Raw genomic sequence first — 19,784 nt, 5'->3', positions numbered from 1 at the left:
GGGGGGGATACAATATCTTAGAGCAGCGGTTCCCAAAGTGGGGTCCGCGGACCCCTAGGGGTACGCGACGCATAGCCAGGGGGTATCCAAGCCTGTTGGAATGTGATCTACTATATTGTAAATAATTCTTATCTTATTCTGAAGTGACAGGAAGTGCCTATTAACGTGTGTTCATATATTGGCCAAATAAACACATCTCATCAGTTCTGTTGCGTACAGCTGACGAGGAGGATGTGAACTGACGCTGCTGCCTCCTTGTGTCTTATTTATTTCCTCCGTATAGACCGATTCACAGAGGGGTGCCTGGGCGCGGCCATTACTGAGGGGTAATCCATGGAGCAGGTGCTCCGTAGGCCAGGTGTAGCTAATCAGTGCTGCAGTACTCAATGGTACACCCTCAGTAATGGCCGCACCCAGGAAACCCTCTGTGAATCGGTCTATACCCACCAGTCTCCATAGCTATCTAGACTCTTCCTAACACCGCAATGGTAGCTCTGCTAACAGGTTATGGGACCCAGCAGGAAAAGTATTGGAAGCCGTGGAGTAGGCTGTGTTTGTTTGACGGAGACGGAAGCCATTTCGAGGTATGGCAGACCAGATTTTTCGCCTACCTGAGACTGCGAGGGCTGAAGAGCACCATATTGAATGCGCCTGACGACGGCGACAATGTGGACGCCGAAAGAAATGAGGAAGCATATGCTGAGCTTATTCAAGTACTCGACGAGAGAAGTTTGTCGTTGATTGTGCATGACGCAGCAGATGATGGGAGGTTGGCGTTGAAGATTCTGAACGATCACTATGTTGGTAAGGGAAAACCAAGAGTGACTAGTTTGTACACAGAGCTTACGTCGCTCCAGAAAGCTGATAATGAAACAATCACAGACTATATTATAAGAGCAGAAACTTCTATCACAGCACTGAGGAATGCGGAAGAGACTATAAGTGACGGCTTATTGACAGCTATGATTCTGAAGGGCCTGCCAGAGTCATACAAGCTATTTTCTATCCACATTACACAAAGTGATGACAAGATGACCTTCGCTGAGTTTAAGACCAAGCTGAGGAGTTACGAGAGCGCTGATAAGTTCAGTGGCAAGTGCAACTCTGTCGGCGACAGCGTGATGAAAGGCAAAGACGTGAGACTGTCCTGTTACAACTGCAGCCAGAGGGGGCATAAGGCTTTCGAGTGCACTAAGGCTGCTGTTGGTCGGAGGGAGCAGAGACAGTGGTGCAGTTTTTGCAAAAGTTCCACGCACAACGAGATCAACTGCAGGCGGAGAAGACTGAGAGACGTCAACGTGAAACAACATGCCATGGATGAAGAGGAGCACACGTCCGCTTTCAAGGTTTGCCAAGTGGACGGCACCGGGGGACCTTAGCAGAGACTCTGTCAGGGCATTGCTCTGAGCAGAGGGCTGATGGTCGACACCGGGGCTACGTCACACATTGTGACCGACGTGAAGAAGTTCCGAAACTTCGACGAGAGTTTCGAGCCACGAAAGCATGTTCTGGAGATGGCTGATGGAGTGAGGGCCTCTGGCATAGCACTGAAGAGAGGTACTGCAAACGTTTGGCTGAGAGATAACAAGGGTCGTGAGGTGGAAACGATGCTGAAGGGGGCGCTCTACGTTCCATCCTTTCCCCAAGACATTTTCTCAGTCAACGCAGCTATATCCAACGGAGCCACAGTCTTCTTCAAAGAGAGACAGAACAAGCTCATCCAAAATGATGGTACGACATTCGACATTAAGGTACATGACAGGATGTTTTACTTAAACACTGTTGATAAGATTACTAATGTTGATGAATGTCATGGGTGTTATGATATCAAAATGTGGCATGAAATTCTAGGACATTGCAACTACGAAGATGTGTTGAAATTGCAGAATGTAACTGAGGGTATGGACATTAAAGGCAAGGTTGATATTTCCAAATTGTCATGTGAAGTGTGCACAAAAGGTAAATTTGCTCAGAGCCGAAACAGAGAGCCAGACCAAAGGGCTAAAGCTGCACTACAACTTGTACACACTGATTTATTTGGACCAATCGATCCAACGGCTAAAGATGGATTCAAATATACTCTAGCATTTACTGATGACTATTCAGGAGCAATTTTTGTTTATTTCTTGAAATCTAAGAGTGACGCAGTCAAAGTCAAAGCTACAGAAAAATACATTGCTGATGTTTCACCTTATGGGAAAATTAAGTGTATTCGATCAGATAATTGTACCGTGTATGCTTCTGGTCTATTTCAAGCATTGCTAAACAAAAATGCCATCAGACATGAGATCTCAGCTCAGAATGGGACAGCTGAAATAAATAGGAGAACACTGTTTGAAATGGCCAAATGCATGCTGATTGAAAGCAGTTTACCAAAAGAATTGTGGACATATGCAGTAATGACTGCTGCTGTTATTCGAAACAGGTGTTTAAACAAGCGTGTAGGACAGACCCCATATTATATGTTGACAGGAAAGAAGCCAAACCTTTCGAGAATGAGAACATTTGGGTCACCATGCTATGCATACAAGCAAGACAAGAAAAAGTTGGATTCACGATGTGAAGGAGGTATTTTCGTAGGCTATGACAAAAACAGCCCAGCTTATTTGGTGTTTTATCCTGACACAGGGAAAGTACTTGTAGCTAAACACAGATTGGTAAAGTTCATTCAAAAGAGTGTCATTGTGAGTCAGACACAAACCGAGCAAGAAATGGAGGAGGATGATGGTTGCAGTATAAGGGGGGCTGTAAACTATCTACCTAAAGTTAAGGAAACCATTGTAATCCCAAAAGAGACACAAAAACAAGAGGCAGAGGCAGAGATGAGTGATCTGGTTGACATTCAGGCAGGTGAAGGTAGCCAGAGTACAACTTATCCAAAAAGAGAAAGGAGACCACCTCAATATTTAAAGGATTACGAGTGTCAAGCAAAATCTGATGACCAGGGAAATGTAACCTTTGATTATTGTTATGGAGTTATGAGAGAAAATGATAAATTTACCCTGACTATACTGCCAGAGGGCAAGAATGCAGTGGGGGGTGAAAACAAAAACAGGGTGATGATGCATTATTGTCACAACACAGTAAAACAAAAGAAAAGAAGGAAAAATAAGTGTTTATTTGTGTTTGGGTGATCTGATTGTGATTTATTTAATCTGCTATTTATTAATGCTTATTTGAAACAACAGGTATTTGAGAAATGACATGGGTATTTGAAGTTTTATTATTGCAACCAGTAATGTGATGTGACGGATGTAAAAGAGATGCTTGCATTTTGCACATTTATTGAAGATTTTTATTGATTTGAACAAAGTGATCATTGTGTGAAATGTTGATGAGATGCACTGTTTAATATGCAAGTTTAGGATTGTATTTGATTGTTTACCAATATGCGATCAAGTGGGGGTGTTGGAATGTGATCTACTATATTGTAAATAATTCTTATCTTATTCTGAAGTGACGTGTGTTCATATATTGGCCAAATAAACACATCTCATCAGTTCTGTTGCGTCCAGCTGACGAGGAGGATGTGAACTGACGCTGCTGCCTCCTTGTGTCTTATTTATTTCCTCCGTATACCCACCAGTCTCCATAGCTATCTAGACTCTTCCTAACACTGCAATGGTAGCTCTGCTAACAAAGCCCCCTCAAAAAAAAATATATATATATATATATATATATTTTTTTTTTGAGGGGGCTAGTGAATCATGTGATATGTGATATGAAATGTCCAGTACCTCCCCAGTGCCTCCCCAAGTGCCACCCCAGTGTCTGCCCTGCAGTGTCTGCCCAGTGCCTCCCCAGTGTCCGCCATGGTGCCTCCCCAGTGTCTGCCCAGTGGCTCCCCAGTGACCCCTGAGTGCCTCCCCAGTGTCCCCTGAGTGCCTCCCCAGTGTCTCCCCAATGTCTCCCCAGTGGCTGCAGTTTCTCCCCAGTGCCTCCCCAGTGCCTCCCCAGTGTCCCCTCAGTGCTTCCCCAGTGCCTCCCCAGTGTCCCCCTGAGTGCCTCCCCAGTGCCTCCCCAGTGCCTCCCCAGTGTCCCCCTGAGTGCCTCCCGAGTGCCTCCCCAGTGTCCCCCTGAGTGCCTCCCCAGTGTCCCCCTGAGTGCCTCCCCAGTGCCTTCCCAGTGTCTCCCCAGTGTCCCCTCAGTGCCTTCCCAGTGCCTCCCCAGTGCCTTCCCAGTGCCTCCCCAGTGTCCCCTCAGTGCCTTCCCAGTGCCTCCCCAGTGTCCCCTCAGTGCCTTTCCCAGTACCTCCCCAGTGTCCCCTGAGTGCCTCCCCAGTGTCCCCTGAGTGCCTCCCCAGTGTCCCCCTGAGTGCCTCCCCAGTGTCTCCGCAGTGCCTCCCCAATGTCTCCCCAGTGGCTGCAGTTTCTCCCCAGTGCCTCCCCAGTGCCTTCCCAGTGCCTCCCCAGTGTCTGCCTGAGTGCCTCCCCAGTGTCCCATCAGTGCTTCCCCAGTGCCTCCCCAGTGTCCTCCCAGTGTCTCCAATAGCAATACAAGAGCAATAATACAAATTAATCTTAATTTATTAATCATATTAATTAATTATTGAATCAAATTAATTCATGAATCAAAATGTTCGACGCAAGAAGGCCCCCCTGCGGCCTGTGCCCAGCACCATGCCAAAGCTTTTTCCTGCAGGAAACACTGCTTGTGGTTGTAAATATATTGTTATCTGTGTTGTGAGGATGAGGGGGTACCTGGAAAAATATCTACCCCAAAAGGGGTACCTGGTACAAAAAAGTTTGGGAACCCCAAACTTGTCTTAGAGGACCACTGATCTTCAAAAAATCTGTGATGCGTACAAACTTGAAAACATGGAGCATCTCCTCTTACGGAGTCACTCTGTGGAATGAGCTGGAGGATGAACTAAAGCGCTGTGGAAACATAAACCAATTCAAAACTAGAGTTAAAAAAACAATTTTTGATAGATACAGAAATGAAGAAGAGTACTAATGGCATTACAAAAGGGGAACTATGACGTACTATACTATATAATTATAGTATACCATACATTATATACATTATGTAATATCTAAGTATAGTAAACCATATCATATATTATTAGTAGACCATTATTAGTAAACCATAACACATATTATGTACTATATAAGTATAGTAAACCATATCATATATTATACCATTATTATTATTATTATTATTATTATTAACTACAATTGTTATTAGTATCATTGGTGAACCGTGGTGCATATTGTGTACTATATAAGAATACTAAACCATACCATGTATCATATTATATACTATACAATAGTAAAACCATATTACCCATTATACCTACTTTACCATGTTATAGTAAAATATAACATATACCATAGATATTATACCATATACATTATAAGTAACTCATTATATATATTCAATAAGGATAACATAACAGAGACACATGAATAATAACCCTTATATAGTAATCCGCCAACAATGTACCTCGGGATGCTCTTTGCCACCTTGGCCTATAGTCAATCATTACAAGTAAACCATAACACAATGGCAATGAAAGGTATTGACTCTGCACAGCATGGCCCCAGTTACCATGTTGGCCCTGGGGTCACATGGCCCCAGTTACCATGTTGGCCCTGGGGTCACATGGCCCCAGTTACCATGTTGGCCCTGGGGTCGCATGGCCCCAGTTACCATGTTGGCCCTGGGGTCACATGGCCCCAGTTACCATGTTGGCCCTGGGGTCACATGGCCCCAGTTACCATGTTGGCCCTGGGGTCACATGGCCCCAGTTACCATGTTGGCCCTGGGGTCACATGGCCCCAGTTACCATGTTGGCCCTGGGGTCACATGGCCCCAGTTACCATGTTGGCCCTGGGGTCACATGACCCCAGTTACCATGTTGGCCCTGGGGTCGCATGGCCCCAGTTACCATGTTGGCCCTGGGGTCGCATGGCCCCAGTTCCCGTGTGTGGCCACGTGGAGGTAGGAGTCTTGGTGAAGGAGAGGCTATATGTACTATGGTAGGAGTCTTGGTGAAGGAGAGGCTATATGTACTATGGTAGGAGTCTTGGTGAAGGAGAGGCTATATGTACTATGGTAGGAGTCTTGGTGAAGGAGAGGCTATATGTACTATGGTAGGAGTCTTGGTGAAGGAGAGGCTATATCTACTATGGTAGGAGAAGACTGGAAGCTGCTTCCACGTTCACCACACAAGGGCTCGCCAGCGGCAGTATCTGAAAGCGAGAGGTTAGCAAGCAGGTGGGAAGTATACAGCCATGCAACCTTCGCTCCAACTACTGCACTAGACACATCACAACACCTGGTAGGCTAGGAGTCTGGTTCCTTCATCTTTTCTTGCACACAGTGAGGCCAATGAAGAAGTAAAAAGACAGCTGAGAAGACGAAGAAGTGTACCAATCTATTGAATAGTTTTTTTTATTTGATTTTATATAACAATGCATGCCAGACATGATCCTATTCACATTGAAGAATACAGATTCGTATTTGCATCCAAATACTCACTACTTGTGATTTCATAGTATAATCTCTCTTTCGATCCACCTCTCTCTCTCTGTCAATTTCCTCTTTTGTTTCCTAAACGACAGCATCTCTGTACACTCTCTCTCCGACCGTGGAAGAACCGCATGCATTTTTAACGGACATTAAATAAAGCGAGTGTCCCTTTTTCCCTTTGAGGTGGAGCCGTGTCCCTTTTTCCCTTGTAAAATCCAACAATATCAGCATTTTATTGCAGAAAACGTGCTCCCAATTAAGACACCCTTTTTTTAAACGTTTTGCCTTTTTAAACTTCAGCTCACAAGTTAGTACTCAACCCGACAGATCAGATCATCAATATAGGGTAAGGAAGGGATTGGAGGGGAGAAGGCATGATGAGGGGTAAAATCTCTGGATCATATACTATCGTGGTTGTTGTGAGTCCACAATAAAACTGTATAATTATGCTACAGTATAGGAAAATATTAAAAAATACTGTACAGTGGGGATTTTATAGTCTGATTGCAACTGTCTGCGCACACTCCTCCGTTGTTAGGACCTGGCTACTGAAAGTTGTCTTGGTGTAGATAGAATATAGAAGTCCAGACAGGTGCGCGCGCGCACGCACGCACGCACGCACGCACACACACACACACACACACACACACACACACACACACACACACACACACACACACACACACACACACACACACACACACACACACACACACACACACACACACACACACACACACACACACACACACACACACACACACACACACACACACACACACACACACACACACACACACACACACACACACACACACACACACACACACACACACACAGGTAAACCTTGCACAGCAGTCAGTGACACAATTCTCATGTTGAACTCTATATGCTTCAGCTGAGTGCAGGGGACATCGTCATGTTGGGTTTGTGGTGGACATGTTCTGTCAAAACCCCCATTCTTTTGCTAAAGACATACAAAATGAGCGGACATTATTATTACCAGAAACACTTAGTTACAGTATACATGAAGAGCTAGCCCTGAATGACCATAACAGGTCTGTAACTCTGCAGTGTACAAATGGAACCAAATGGACCCTTATATGCATGGGTCCATTTGGTTCCGTTTGTACACACTCTAAGAGTTAAGGAAGGGGCGGTCCTTGCAAATAGAACATTTGAGAACCACTAGTACTAGTTGGGACTCCTAACGTGCCATACATAGTGTCCTAGTAAATCAGTGTCATATATTCTGCAGAAAACCTGGAGACTTGACATTCAGTAAATTGGGTCTTAATGATCAAACAAGAACATTATAACATATAACATTAAGTGAAATATCCCTTTAACCCATTTAGACCTGAGGACGATTCTACAAATGTCTTCTAAATCACACCAGTTTTCTGAAAAACCCTATGTTTCTATGTCAGTCGTGAAAATATGTTGTTCCAGGGACCCCCCCCCCCCACCCAGAAGCAACGATTTGAGTTAAAAAAAAACGCTCTCTCTGAAAGAATATACATTCAAAGATTTGCGACACATTTTCATGATTTTTTTCAAAAAAATAACTATGAGCTTGTAGATCTGCTATTTTTCAATAGCTAGAAGTATAACCGCCCAGAATGGGTTAAGGTTTCTTCTGAGTCGGGAGGAGAGACCCTCTAGTAGCATGTCCTGCACACAGTGAAGTGAAAACACAGAATATGATGATGTGTACATTATGTACTGTATATAGAATATCATTGAAAACGTATATATGCGTTTACTCAAGGTCCCTGCAGGGGAATTTGATTTGGATTCACAAAGCACAGTGATCAAGAAGATCGAGTGATTCAAATGTATATAGTTCTTCTTCTTCCTCATTTGGTTTTCACTTCATTCCTCCGGCTATATGAAACCAGCATTTATAGTTTTTTGGTACGTGTGCCCAAGTGTATAACAAAATAAATGATGTACTGAAACGCATCTCGTGAAGTTTGTGCTCTGATATTAGCAGTGGAGGACAGGAACAAAAGTACTTTTATATTACTAGTACTGCACTGTAGTGCAGTATTGTTTTCCCCTATATTTGTCAATATATTTAGTCTTTAGTTTTAGTCATCCAATAGTTTTGTTTTCATTTTGTTTCCATTTAGGTTTTTTTGTGAGAAAAAGGTAGTCGACGAACATTTTTCGTCACAGTATTATTCGACGAAATAAACACTGGAGTAGGCCTATACCTTGTCCACCACTGCACATATTAGGGAGTAGGGGTGTAACGATAATAGTAACTGCAATGAAAAATATAATTTCAAGAATCGAAGTATATCAAAATGAAAATAGCAACATTGACTATGTATCGTACCGTATCATTTTGCAATGCAAATAATCAGTATCGAATCGTTTTGCCATGCCAATAATCAATTGTATCAATACTACATTTTTGTGCGTGGTATTTAGCCATTTTATTAGAAGAAAAAAGAGGGGTTTAATTACTTAGTTTAAAATAATGTCAATGTATTTTAAATAGTTACTGTATCGATTTCAAATAATTGAATCGTATCGGATCGGATCGCCATAATGAACCAATATCGTCCATGTATCGTATCGTCTACCATGTACCGTGATACGTATCGTATTGCTGTTAAAATGTATCGTTACACCCCTATCCGGGAGGCATAAAAGACAGAAAAAGAAAATGTCATGGTTTGACATAATGATTATAACCTCTTAAAGATGGTATCTTTGGCCCAAAAGGCACCCCATGTTTGGCAATGTGGCAGCTGCAACTTTACATTACATTATAGAACATTCTCATAATGACAGCAGCATCATAAAACATAATTATACATAACAAATATGTAACACTTAAATATGATTGAAATGTACAGGATATCAGACAACATAATAATATATTATTCGATTTAAAAGCTTATTTAAATAGGAAAATACTTCAAATTAGACAAAAATAGCATCGAGAAGTTCCTTTAGTAATGCATACAGGCATTCAATTATTTGTAGTATACGCAAGAAAATAAATATGGCAATAAATAGTCCATAATGTGTTATGATTCAATAGAAATGAATATTGATGAAATATAAAACAATTATTAAAAATAAATAACATGATTTTAAAGCAATTGATTTCAGAATCTCTCGTCTCATTACCAAGCCTTGAGTGATAGTCCCCCCCAACGTCTGTCTGGCTTTCGGAATTACATCATATGGCAGCATCATATTACATCATATGGCATGTGGAATTGTAATGTTTGTTTAAAGCACTTTCAATAAACATTACCAAATCAAGTGTGATTTTATTTGATTTTACAAAGCTATGACAGATCGGACTTTGCGTTCCTCTGTAATCTGAAATAATAATAAGTTAATATACATCGATTTGTTACTGATCTGGATTCCCTCTTTTGGATTCTGGTTTCTGTTTTGAAAACAACCCAAGACATTTGAAGGGTTAGTTCAGATTTTTGGACTTAAAGCCGTAAGAATAAGAAACACTTTACTGGTTGTAAAGGTATTAATTTATTGCCTGAGTCCCGTGGTGGGAGTTCTGGTCTGGCTTTGGTGAATATTAAGTCAAGATGTCCCGATACTGTATCGGTATCGGAAAAGGATCGCTATCGGCCCTTATTTGTCATATCGGTATCGGCAAATATGCCAGTCTAACCACCGATTCGACACAGGGGTAAGGGGTTAATTGACACTATGGCAGGTAAATAAAATGTTGGGGCATGTGGAGTTTGCTTTCGAGTTTCCACAAACTGCAAGTGCACATTTGACGAGATATGTAGCTAGTTCATTCTATCGGCTAGTTCTGGTCGTTTGGTGGGGGTCACTGGGGGCCACTCATTCAAAATATATGAATCCACAATATTAGCGTAATTTGTATTGTTGACCTATTCGTAAATGGAAGTGTGTGTGTGTGGCTGCGTGTTAACCAGAAAAGAGTGCATGGTGGGCGAGGAGCAGAAAGCACATGCAAAGAACAGAACGGGAGATAGGCCTCCCAGCAGGTCAGTCATGCCCAAATATGGAGTCCCTGATGTCAAACTTCGGGGAATACGGGGAAGCAGCTTTTTGCTTTTACGGGCCGTCGGCATGGAACAAGCTCCCACTGTACCTTCGTCAGGCAGCCTCTGTAGACATTTTTAAAGCTCAGCTCAAGACCCACTTCTACAACATTGCTTTTAATTGATCTTTTATTTTTTATTTTTTTGTTATTCATGTCCTCACTGTATTGCATTACTGCTTGTTTTTTAATGTCGTTGCCTTGCTTTTCTTTTATTCTCCATTGTTCTGTAAAGCACTTTGAGCTGCATTTCATGTCATGAAAGGTGCTATACAAATAAAGTTTTATTATTATTATTATTATTATTATTATTATTATACTTCACCGGTATGAAACGACCAATCACAGCCAGTATGATAAAAAGCACTGCAGCCTCAGAGTTCAGATTGAATCAACTTCTCCAAGACTCAACTCTTCACTACAGATCTCTACCAGACTGTTATAAGTAAAAACATATTGTCTAGGTTTAGCACCCTGTCTGTCCGTCCGTAAGATTGACTTCCAGCCAACAATAACCTGTAATTGGTCTGGTGGAGACCTGTACTCTATGATTCTAACCCAGAGAGCCTATGAATCCCTGCTGATTCACAATACAAGCCTATTTTAACATAATCTAGTTACGCTGATGACAGCCAAATCTACCTGCCTCTGAAACGTAACAACCCTGACTCCTTAAAACCCTTGCTCGCTTGCCTGGAGGATGTAAAAGCATGGCTGGCTTTAAACTTTTTAAACTTTAACAACGGCAAGACCGAAGTTATGGTGTTTGGGCCAAGCAACAATGTGTTTCCTCCTGGTGATTTAGGTCCCCTTGAGCCTTTCTTAAAGCCAATTGCCACCAATCTAGGCGTTAAAATAGACTGATCTAAAAATGGACAAACAGGTAAATGAAACAGTCAGAAAGAGCTTTTTCCAGCTTAGAAGGCTGGCAAATTAAATCTTGTCTTTCCCGCCCTGTGTTCAAAACTGTTATCCATGCCTTTATGACATCCCTCCTCGACTACTGTAATGTACTCAAACCGTATGTTCCCACAAGGACCCTCAGGTCCTCTGACCAGCTTCTCCTGGTGGTGCCTAAATCAAGGCTGAAGCTCAGAGGGAACCGGGCTTTTGCAGTGGCAGCTCCCAAGCTCTGGAATGAGCTGCCTCTGCACATAAGACAGGCCCCCACTGTTCAGGTGTTTAAATCACGCCTCAAGACATATTTTTATTGATGTTGAAAAGTGACACTGTGTACTGTATGTTGTTTGTTTTGAAGTTGTGATTTTTATTATTTTATTGTAAAGCACTTTGGTACAACTTGTTATTTAAATGTGCTATAGAAATAAAGATGGTATGGTATGGCATGGTATAATGTTCTGGTTGCTTTGGGGTGTAGGGTAGACACTACTGTCTACAGACACCTGTAGACACTGGGGACACTGTATGCACTTCTTTTGGTGCAGAAAGTGAATTGTTAAAAAGTGAATAAGAATTGCATGACTTTTGCAGTCAAATTAAATAGATTGATGGTTGATAGCCTACTGTAGTTAGATGCTTTTGGCTATTTCTGCCTCTAATAAGGCCTTATATTAAAGGTATATTCAGTGATTTCACTCAAAAAACCTTAGGTTTCGTTTTTGGCTGTGGGACCCAGCCTTTCGTCCAATCAGGATAGAGAGTAAAAAACGAAACCTAAGGTTTTTTGACCCCCAGGGGTTAACTTAACCTGACGCTGCCAGATCCAAGAAGCTTGCTACACAAATTTGTTTCACAGCTTATTGGGATCTGGGATCGCGGAAGCAAATTCGATGACGGGGCTGTTCCTTTTTTTCAAGATACTTGGTAGATGATTGGATGGGACCGTCTGTCTATCACCGTGTGGGCGTGCAAACACAACCAATCATATTGACGTGTCTATATAGCTTCACATCCGGTTTCGCCCATGTCCCGCCCTTAGCTCACGCTGATTGGTCCGGTACGGAACGGATTTTTGTCAGCTCAACTGTCTGAGAGATCCCAGATGAATGCTGTGTTGGGGAACATGGTTACCCAATACCGCCCTCATCTGGCAGAGTCAGGTTAGGGTTAACTGGGGACAGGGAGGAACTCCTTATATGGTCAGCACACTCTATAGTAGGGAGGATTATCACAACAAAACAAAAAAATAAGTGATATTTGAATTAAGTGAAATCACTGAATATACCTTTAAAGCCAGCTGATTCACTATAGAACTAGATATTGGCATTTAGGTTGCTTTAGGATGTACCTGACTAGACCATCTGTGCAAGCATGACATAAAAACAACCATGCAGCAGGTAGAAAATGACAGAGGACTTTCTTGGATCTCCCTCTTTCAGGCTAGGCGTTCTTTCATTATGTGGGGAGTCACTTCATGGATTAATTTCATGACTTTTGCAGTAAAAGTAAAACTTGGATCCATTTAATGAAGGGGACATCCTAAAGATATGTCCCATTTAGTTCTACCCCTGATAAAGAGTAGGACAAGTGAATGTCGCTCAGAAAAGTTAACCTTTTGCTATTTCCGCCTATTTAATACCTTATATAAAAGGCTGCTGATTCACAATAGAACCAAATATTGGCATTCTGATTGTTCTGGGATGTAGGCACACTACCTGTACATCATCTGTGCAAGTATGATGTAAAAACAAATAGCAGGTAGAAAATGACAGAGGATTAACTTGGAACTCCCTCTTTTAGGATAGGCGTTTTTTGTGGTGAGTGATTAATTTCATGACTTTTGCAGTAAAAGTAAATCTCGGGACAATCCATTTCATGAAGGGGACATCCTAAAGATATGAAAAAACTATGTCCCGTTTTGTTATACCTCGGGGAGGGGTATCTCAAAAACTAGCTTCTTTTAGAGGGTTTGTTCCTGCACTAAAGGGCCGGCTGGGGAAACAGGCTTTCATAGGGGGTCGACACCCGGGCCCAGGTGCGAGCCACTTAAGACTGATCATCCTCATTAGCAGCTCTGCTAGCTCCCAGTCCAAAAGAGATCCTATAAGTCCAAAAACCTGAACTAACCCTTTAAACTTACTCCACAACTAGCCTGCAGGGCAACATTCCATTTGGCATCCATGATCCGGTCGGGAGCGGTTGGTAACTTACGTCATGTTGTAGTCAATGATTTGCAGTCATCTGGCAGGAAACCACAAGCCGGAATCAGAAGTACCCATAATAATTCCCGCGATCATAATTTTCAGGCCTACGCAATAAAATATTTGATGCAGTGTTTAGTTTAGTTTTGCTGAGTTTCAAAATATAAATGTGAGTGTACTTTCCAGAGAGTATTTAACGTCTGTATATCTACCTTTTGTCCCACGGGTAGGCCTAAATTCTATTTTATTGGGTAGGTTCTCAAATTACGATCGTATAGGGACTTATTTTGGGCAGTTCTCATTCGTTCCGGTTGTGGTTTCCTGTCTCAGTGTCTAAAACATGACGTATTCTACCATCCGCTCCAGACCGGTTCATACGGCGATGTGGGAACACAGACCATGCTTTCCTGTGAGGTGGAAAGCCTGCATGGTGACGCGAGGTTACTTCACAACACATTTTACAGTTTCAAAAAGTGACTTAGAGACATTTCCCTTAAAAACTAAAAAACTAAAACAAAACACCAAACAAGAAAAACTTGAAATGTAGGCCTATGTGTTATATAATGCAGTTTTCATTGCGATAACAATGCCCATTAAGTCTGCATTTAGAATGAAGTAACTGAATGGAAGGAATTAAATAAACAAAACTTTATGAACAGCACTGAAATAAAAGGACGGACCTTTGCGGGTTTTTACCCATAATGCCACTGGCAGGAACAGCGGATGAGAGGAGAGGACTGGGCTGGGTGGTTCAACCTGTGGGTCAGGGTCCACAGATGGGCCGCGAGGAAGATTTCATTGATAATATAACGTTAAAGGTATATTCAGTGATTTCACTCAAAAAACCTTAGGTTTCCTTTTTGGCTGGGACCTAAGCCTTTCATCCAATCAGGATAGAAAGCAAAAAACGAAACCTACGGTTTTTTGACCCCCAGGGGTTAACTGGGGACAGGGAGGAACTCCTTATATGGTCAGAACACACACTATAGTAGAGAGGATTATCACAACAAAACAAAACAATAAGTGATATTTGAATGAAGTGAAATCACTGAATATACCTTTAACCCATTAAGACCTGAGGCCGATTAAAGAGAACAAGAAAAAAAAAGTATCTACTAAAATCTCAACAGTTTTCTAATACAAACAAAAAACAACTGTTTCTATGTCAGTGGTTCTCAAACTATTTCATGTCCTGGAGCCCCACAATTATATATATTTGGCTGCCGACCCAAATCTCTTTTTCTTTGTTCCAGCGACCCCCAGAAGCAAAGATTTGAGTTACAAAGGTTCGGTTTAAAAATATAATTAATTACCATTGATCCGAGCCCGGAAAAAAATCCATTGATTTTAAGTTAAAAAATAACAACAATAATAATAAAGCACAATCTCAGACTACCTACATGTGAGATGGTTTTAGACATTGTTGCAGCCATGGCCCACGGATTCCTTCTGAAACAGGCTCACATCGCCCTCTATCGACTATTTGAAGAAATGCGCACACACACACACACACACACACACACACACACACACACACACACACACACACACACACACACACACACACACACACACACACACACACACACACACACACACACACACACACACACACACACACACACACACAGACAGAGAGAGGCTGAAATAGAATCTTTTAAAGTCAAAGTGAAGTGGGAGCTGATTTGAGTGTTTTTCCACACACAAAAGATCAGAGATAAGTTTGATGAAGGAACATATAATAAAGCTAACATTCATTTTAGGGACATTTTATTTTTTAATTGAAAAGAAAACACAACAGGGCTAATAATGCTGTAGCATTTTTGTGATTTAAAGCGTTGTGTGTTTAAAGCGTTCTTTGGTCACTAACGGTGTTATTATGAGCAAAGGAAAAACGCAAGTAAACTTAAACAGACATGTTTCAACCCTAACGGTCTTCCTTAGCCTACGATAGTATTTCCCCTTTTTTTAAATCTAAACTTAAGACGTGTTTGAGAACCACTGTCATAGCACTGTCAAGACCAAACCACGCGAATGGGTCGCCTTGCAACTCCTCGGACGCGTGTAGTTGCAATCAGCCATTGAATTGAACCAATTGAATCACTCGGGTCGACTTGCGCCGACATGCGCCATGCGGCAACGGCGCGCAACAGGACACACCTATACCACACCGCTGGGACGAACGATAAAAGCCTTTTGTCGCGCCTCGACCCATCGGTGTGGTTTTGGGGGCTTGAGTTCTGGCATCCTTTCCTTGACTAACAATAGACCTGTACGCGCCCGTCGGCCACCCGCCTACTTGAGAACGATGCAACTTGGGAACCTAATAATACCCGTTGTCAACTTGTCATAGCACCCGTTTTAACTGTCTGTGTCCCACATGGAGATCTCTGAAGAGGGCAAAAACTGACTGACTGTGAAAAGTGCGACTGGTTAAGTAATCAATTGTCAGGTGTGGGTGTGGGGTTGCCATGGCTATCAATTGGCTGAGGCAGAGGCTGGAAATTGCACAGGTGAGAGGACTTGGCCTCACTGGTGATTGATTGACATTGTGATATAACACAGAGACGTAAACCATTTATATGCTGGATGGGGAGACAACCTCCCATTGCCAGGACACTTACAAAGCTACAAGAGGAGGTAATGATAACTACAGCCTATCGATTGGTTAGCTCTTTTTTTTGCCCGGTATACTTTGGGACACCCGTCCTATTGACCTAGTCCAGATGAGTGGTTCACAACCTTTTTTCTGCATCAGGGCCTCCTTCTCATCAGGGCCTCCTTCTCATCAGGGCCCACTTCTCATCAGGGCCCACTTCTCATCAGGGCCCACTTCTCGAAAATCACCAAAACGTTCGCAAACAATGTTCGGGGGGAATGTAAGTAAGTAAATGTACTCACGTAGAGTTAGGCTACTTTACTAAAACTTTGAGATACTTTGACCTGTCTCGCGTATTTCCAATTTTTTATACTTTGTACGTCTATTCCATAAAATTAGTTTTTTTAGTTTTTTGAAAAATGTAGTTAGTTACTATAGTTACTTTGCAGATTTATTGTTACAAAACATTTTTCTTTAATATATATTATCAATGTTATCTAGTCATTAAAATAGTTTAATTATTTAGGACCCCGCTTGCAATACGCCCCCGGCCCACCAGTGGGCGCCCCCGGCCCACAGGTTGGGAATCACCATCATCATCATCTATCTTGGGTGAAGTTGTCTGCTGAGTGTCGACGATGCATCGGCTTAACCTCCCTCCCTATGATAACCCCGCCCCTCTGATAACCCGCCCCACTCTGATAACCCCGCCCCTCTCTGATAACCCCGCCCCTCTCTGATAACCCCGCCCCTCTCTGATAACCCTGCCCCTCTCTGATAACCCCGCCCCGCTCTGATAACCCGCCCCGCTCTGATAACCCCGCCCCGCTCTGATAACCCCGCCCCTCTCTGATAACCCGCCCCACTCTGATAACCCCGCCCCGCTCTGATAACCCCGCCCCTCTCTGATAACCCGCCCCACTCTGATAACCCCGTCCCACTCAGATAACCCCGCCCCTCTCTGATAACCTCTCTAATAACCACGCCCCTCTCTGATAACCTCTCTAATAACCACGCCCCTCTCTGATAACCTCTCTAATAACCACACCCCTCTCTGATAACCTCTCTGATAACCCAACCCCTCTCTGATAAACCCGCCCCGCTCTGATAACCCCGCCCCGCTCTGATAAACGTCACACAACAAACCAGAAACATTGTGAACGTGGCCGGAGATCGCCATCTTATCTACGGGGCAACTTCACCCTTTCCTCTCGGTCAACCTTCGCAACCCTTTGCCCTCCACCTCTGTCCTTCTGTCCACCTCTGACCTCTGTCCAATGTCCCCCCCCCCCCCCCCTGCCGGGTCCTCCCACAGCGTTAAGTGACTCGTTAAGGTCCTCAGTGCACCGGCCGACCGCCTCGCTGCCGTCACGTGTAGTTGTGTCTGTCGAAGCTGCGGAAGGAGGAGGGCGTGGCCAGCTTCCTCATGGACAGGCTGTCGCTGGTGTTGGCTGGGTCGGCGGCGGGGGGCCGGGCCCCAGACTTGCTCCTGAGGAAGGGGTTCCTGGCGGCCCCCGCTGCCGGGCCCCCCGCACCACCCCTCTCCATCCTCTCGCTCACCGACAGGCTCTTGCGGTGGTGCGGAGGGGCGAGGGCGAAGGAGGGGTGGGAGGAGTCGTCCGAAGAGCAGCTGTTGGCTCTCTCCAGTCTGGAGAAGGGGGAGCAGACTCCTCCTCCTCCCAGACTCACCCCCCCGTGGCAAGGGGTGTCGGGGTCCGCACCCCCAGTGAGGACCAGCTCCTCGGGGTCCTCGTCGGCGTCCGAGGACTCCGTGTGGCTGAGCTCCGCCTCCCTCTCCGGGTGGCGCCCGGCGTCGGGCAGCGGGAGCGGCGGCTTATCGAAGGGGAAGGAGGAGGAGGAGGATGCGTGTCCGCCGGGGGCGCCCGGGCCCCCCGCCGGGGAGTGCGAGCGCTCGGGAAGCGGGTACGGCGACGAGACGCAGCGCGTGTCGATACAGTCCGTGATGCTGGTGTACTCGGACGCCTTCACCTGCACGCCGGCGCCCCCTAGGGCCCCCAGCCCGCCGTAGCAGCACAGCGGGCCCCCGACGCCGCCGCCCCGCCCAGACGAGAACACCAGGCTGTGGGACTTGACCAGCGGGCTGGACGGCTCGTCCAGGAAGCCTCCTCCTCCTCCCAAACCTCCTCCTCCTCCCCCCAAACCTCCTCCTCCTCCGCCCCCCAAACCTCCTCCTCCCCCGCCACCGCCGCTGGTGGTGGTGGAGAGGTAGCGGCTGCTCTTGGAGCGCTCCATCAGGCCGGCGGAGGCCGGAGGGGACAACGGGTCCATCATGTCCCAGGGAGGCAGCAGGGTGGCGTCGGGGAGGAGGTGGGCGGAGCACTGCAGGGACGACAGGTCGGCCGCTGCACTGTCCTCGAACGCTCCCTCCGAGGCGCCACTGTAGTCCCGCCCCCCTCCAGACAGCAGCACCGCCTCCATGATCTCAGAGTGCAGGGAGGAGTCTCGACGGAGGGGCGGGGCGGCCACGCGACGATGACGCAGAGGGTCCAGGAAGACCTCGGAGGCTGCCTCCACGGGAAGCCCCCTCGCCCCCTCCTCCTCCTCGGTGGTCGAGACGTAGATGTCGATGCACGACGACGGCCGGTGCTGCTGGGAGACCGAGAGCGTCGCCAGGGGGAGGGGCTTATTTGACTCCTTGTTGTTGGGGGCGGCGCCGGACGACACCGACTGCGAGCTGTTGGCCCGGTGGAGGCTGAGCGAGCGCTCTTTGAAGAACCTCGGAGTGATCAGAGAGCAGAGTGATACGTTTTACTAGTCCGAACCGCACACCAGTGTTGTTTTTGGCAGCAAATTTAGAGTTTTAGTTTTAGTCACATTTTAGTCACCTGGAATGTTTTAGTGTTATAGTCTAGTTTTAGTCGACTAAATATCATAAGATTTTAGTCGGCTAAATCTACAGTTGATATAGTCGATTAAAATGTATTTTGGCATGCCTTGATGCGGTGAAAACAACATAAAATGTCAATTATGTCACCATGTGTGCGTGTGCGTTCCGGGCGTTCCCATGTGTGCGTGTGTGTTCCGGGTGTTCACGCCCCTGAAATACCTGCATGTAGTGCTTTCACTTCTAGTGATTTTTACTAGTTGACTAGTTGCCTAGTCGACTATTTGGTTTTTTTATGATATTTGTACATTGTACAAATTGGTGGAAAAAAAACGCCCTTTTATTTTTTAATCAACTAGTCAACTATAGTACCGGCAAGGTTGACTAGTGGATTTACTAGTCGACTAGTTGCTTAAAGCAGTGTGTCTCCAAGAATTGTCACATCACAGGTTTACCGCTGTGTAATTTTTTTTATAAATCATTCGTTGTGCAAGCTCCATCGCTCATAGTTCTCAGCGTTATTATGGATCACACTTCAGTTCTAGGAAAGCCCTGCTGCGATTGGCCAGTAGAGTTGAGAAAACGGGCTTGAAAGGTTCACTTCTGTGGTCTCTAACATTACACCTATAGGCTACATTTATTTCATATTTACATGTCGATTTCATCTCTGACACTTATTTCAAACATGCTCTAGTATGTGAA

The 19,784-nt window shown here is 44.6% G+C and overlaps 1 protein-coding gene across 1 annotated transcript in view; it reads right to left on the bottom strand.

Moving 5' to 3' along the window:
• Window positions 1-17,605: 17,605 nt before the first annotated feature.
• The window catches only part of trpm3 (transient receptor potential cation channel, subfamily M, member 3), a gene marked incomplete at both ends in the record, with an annotated part of 354,059 nt that continues 351,880 nt past the window's right edge, over window positions 17,606-19,784 (bottom strand). Inside the window, 2 exon segments of the mRNA XM_083783495.1 lie at window positions 17,606-18,378; window positions 18,424-18,974. Of these exon segments, the coding sequence (XP_083639621.1) occupies window positions 17,606-18,378; window positions 18,424-18,974 (1,324 nt within the window).

Source organism: Protomyctophum parallelum (genome assembly GCF_964188405.1).
Source record: "Protomyctophum parallelum genome assembly, chromosome: 15".
NCBI lineage: Eukaryota > Metazoa > Chordata > Actinopteri > Myctophiformes > Myctophidae > Protomyctophum > Protomyctophum parallelum.
This window is presented reverse-complemented; position numbering and strand designations above follow the sequence as displayed.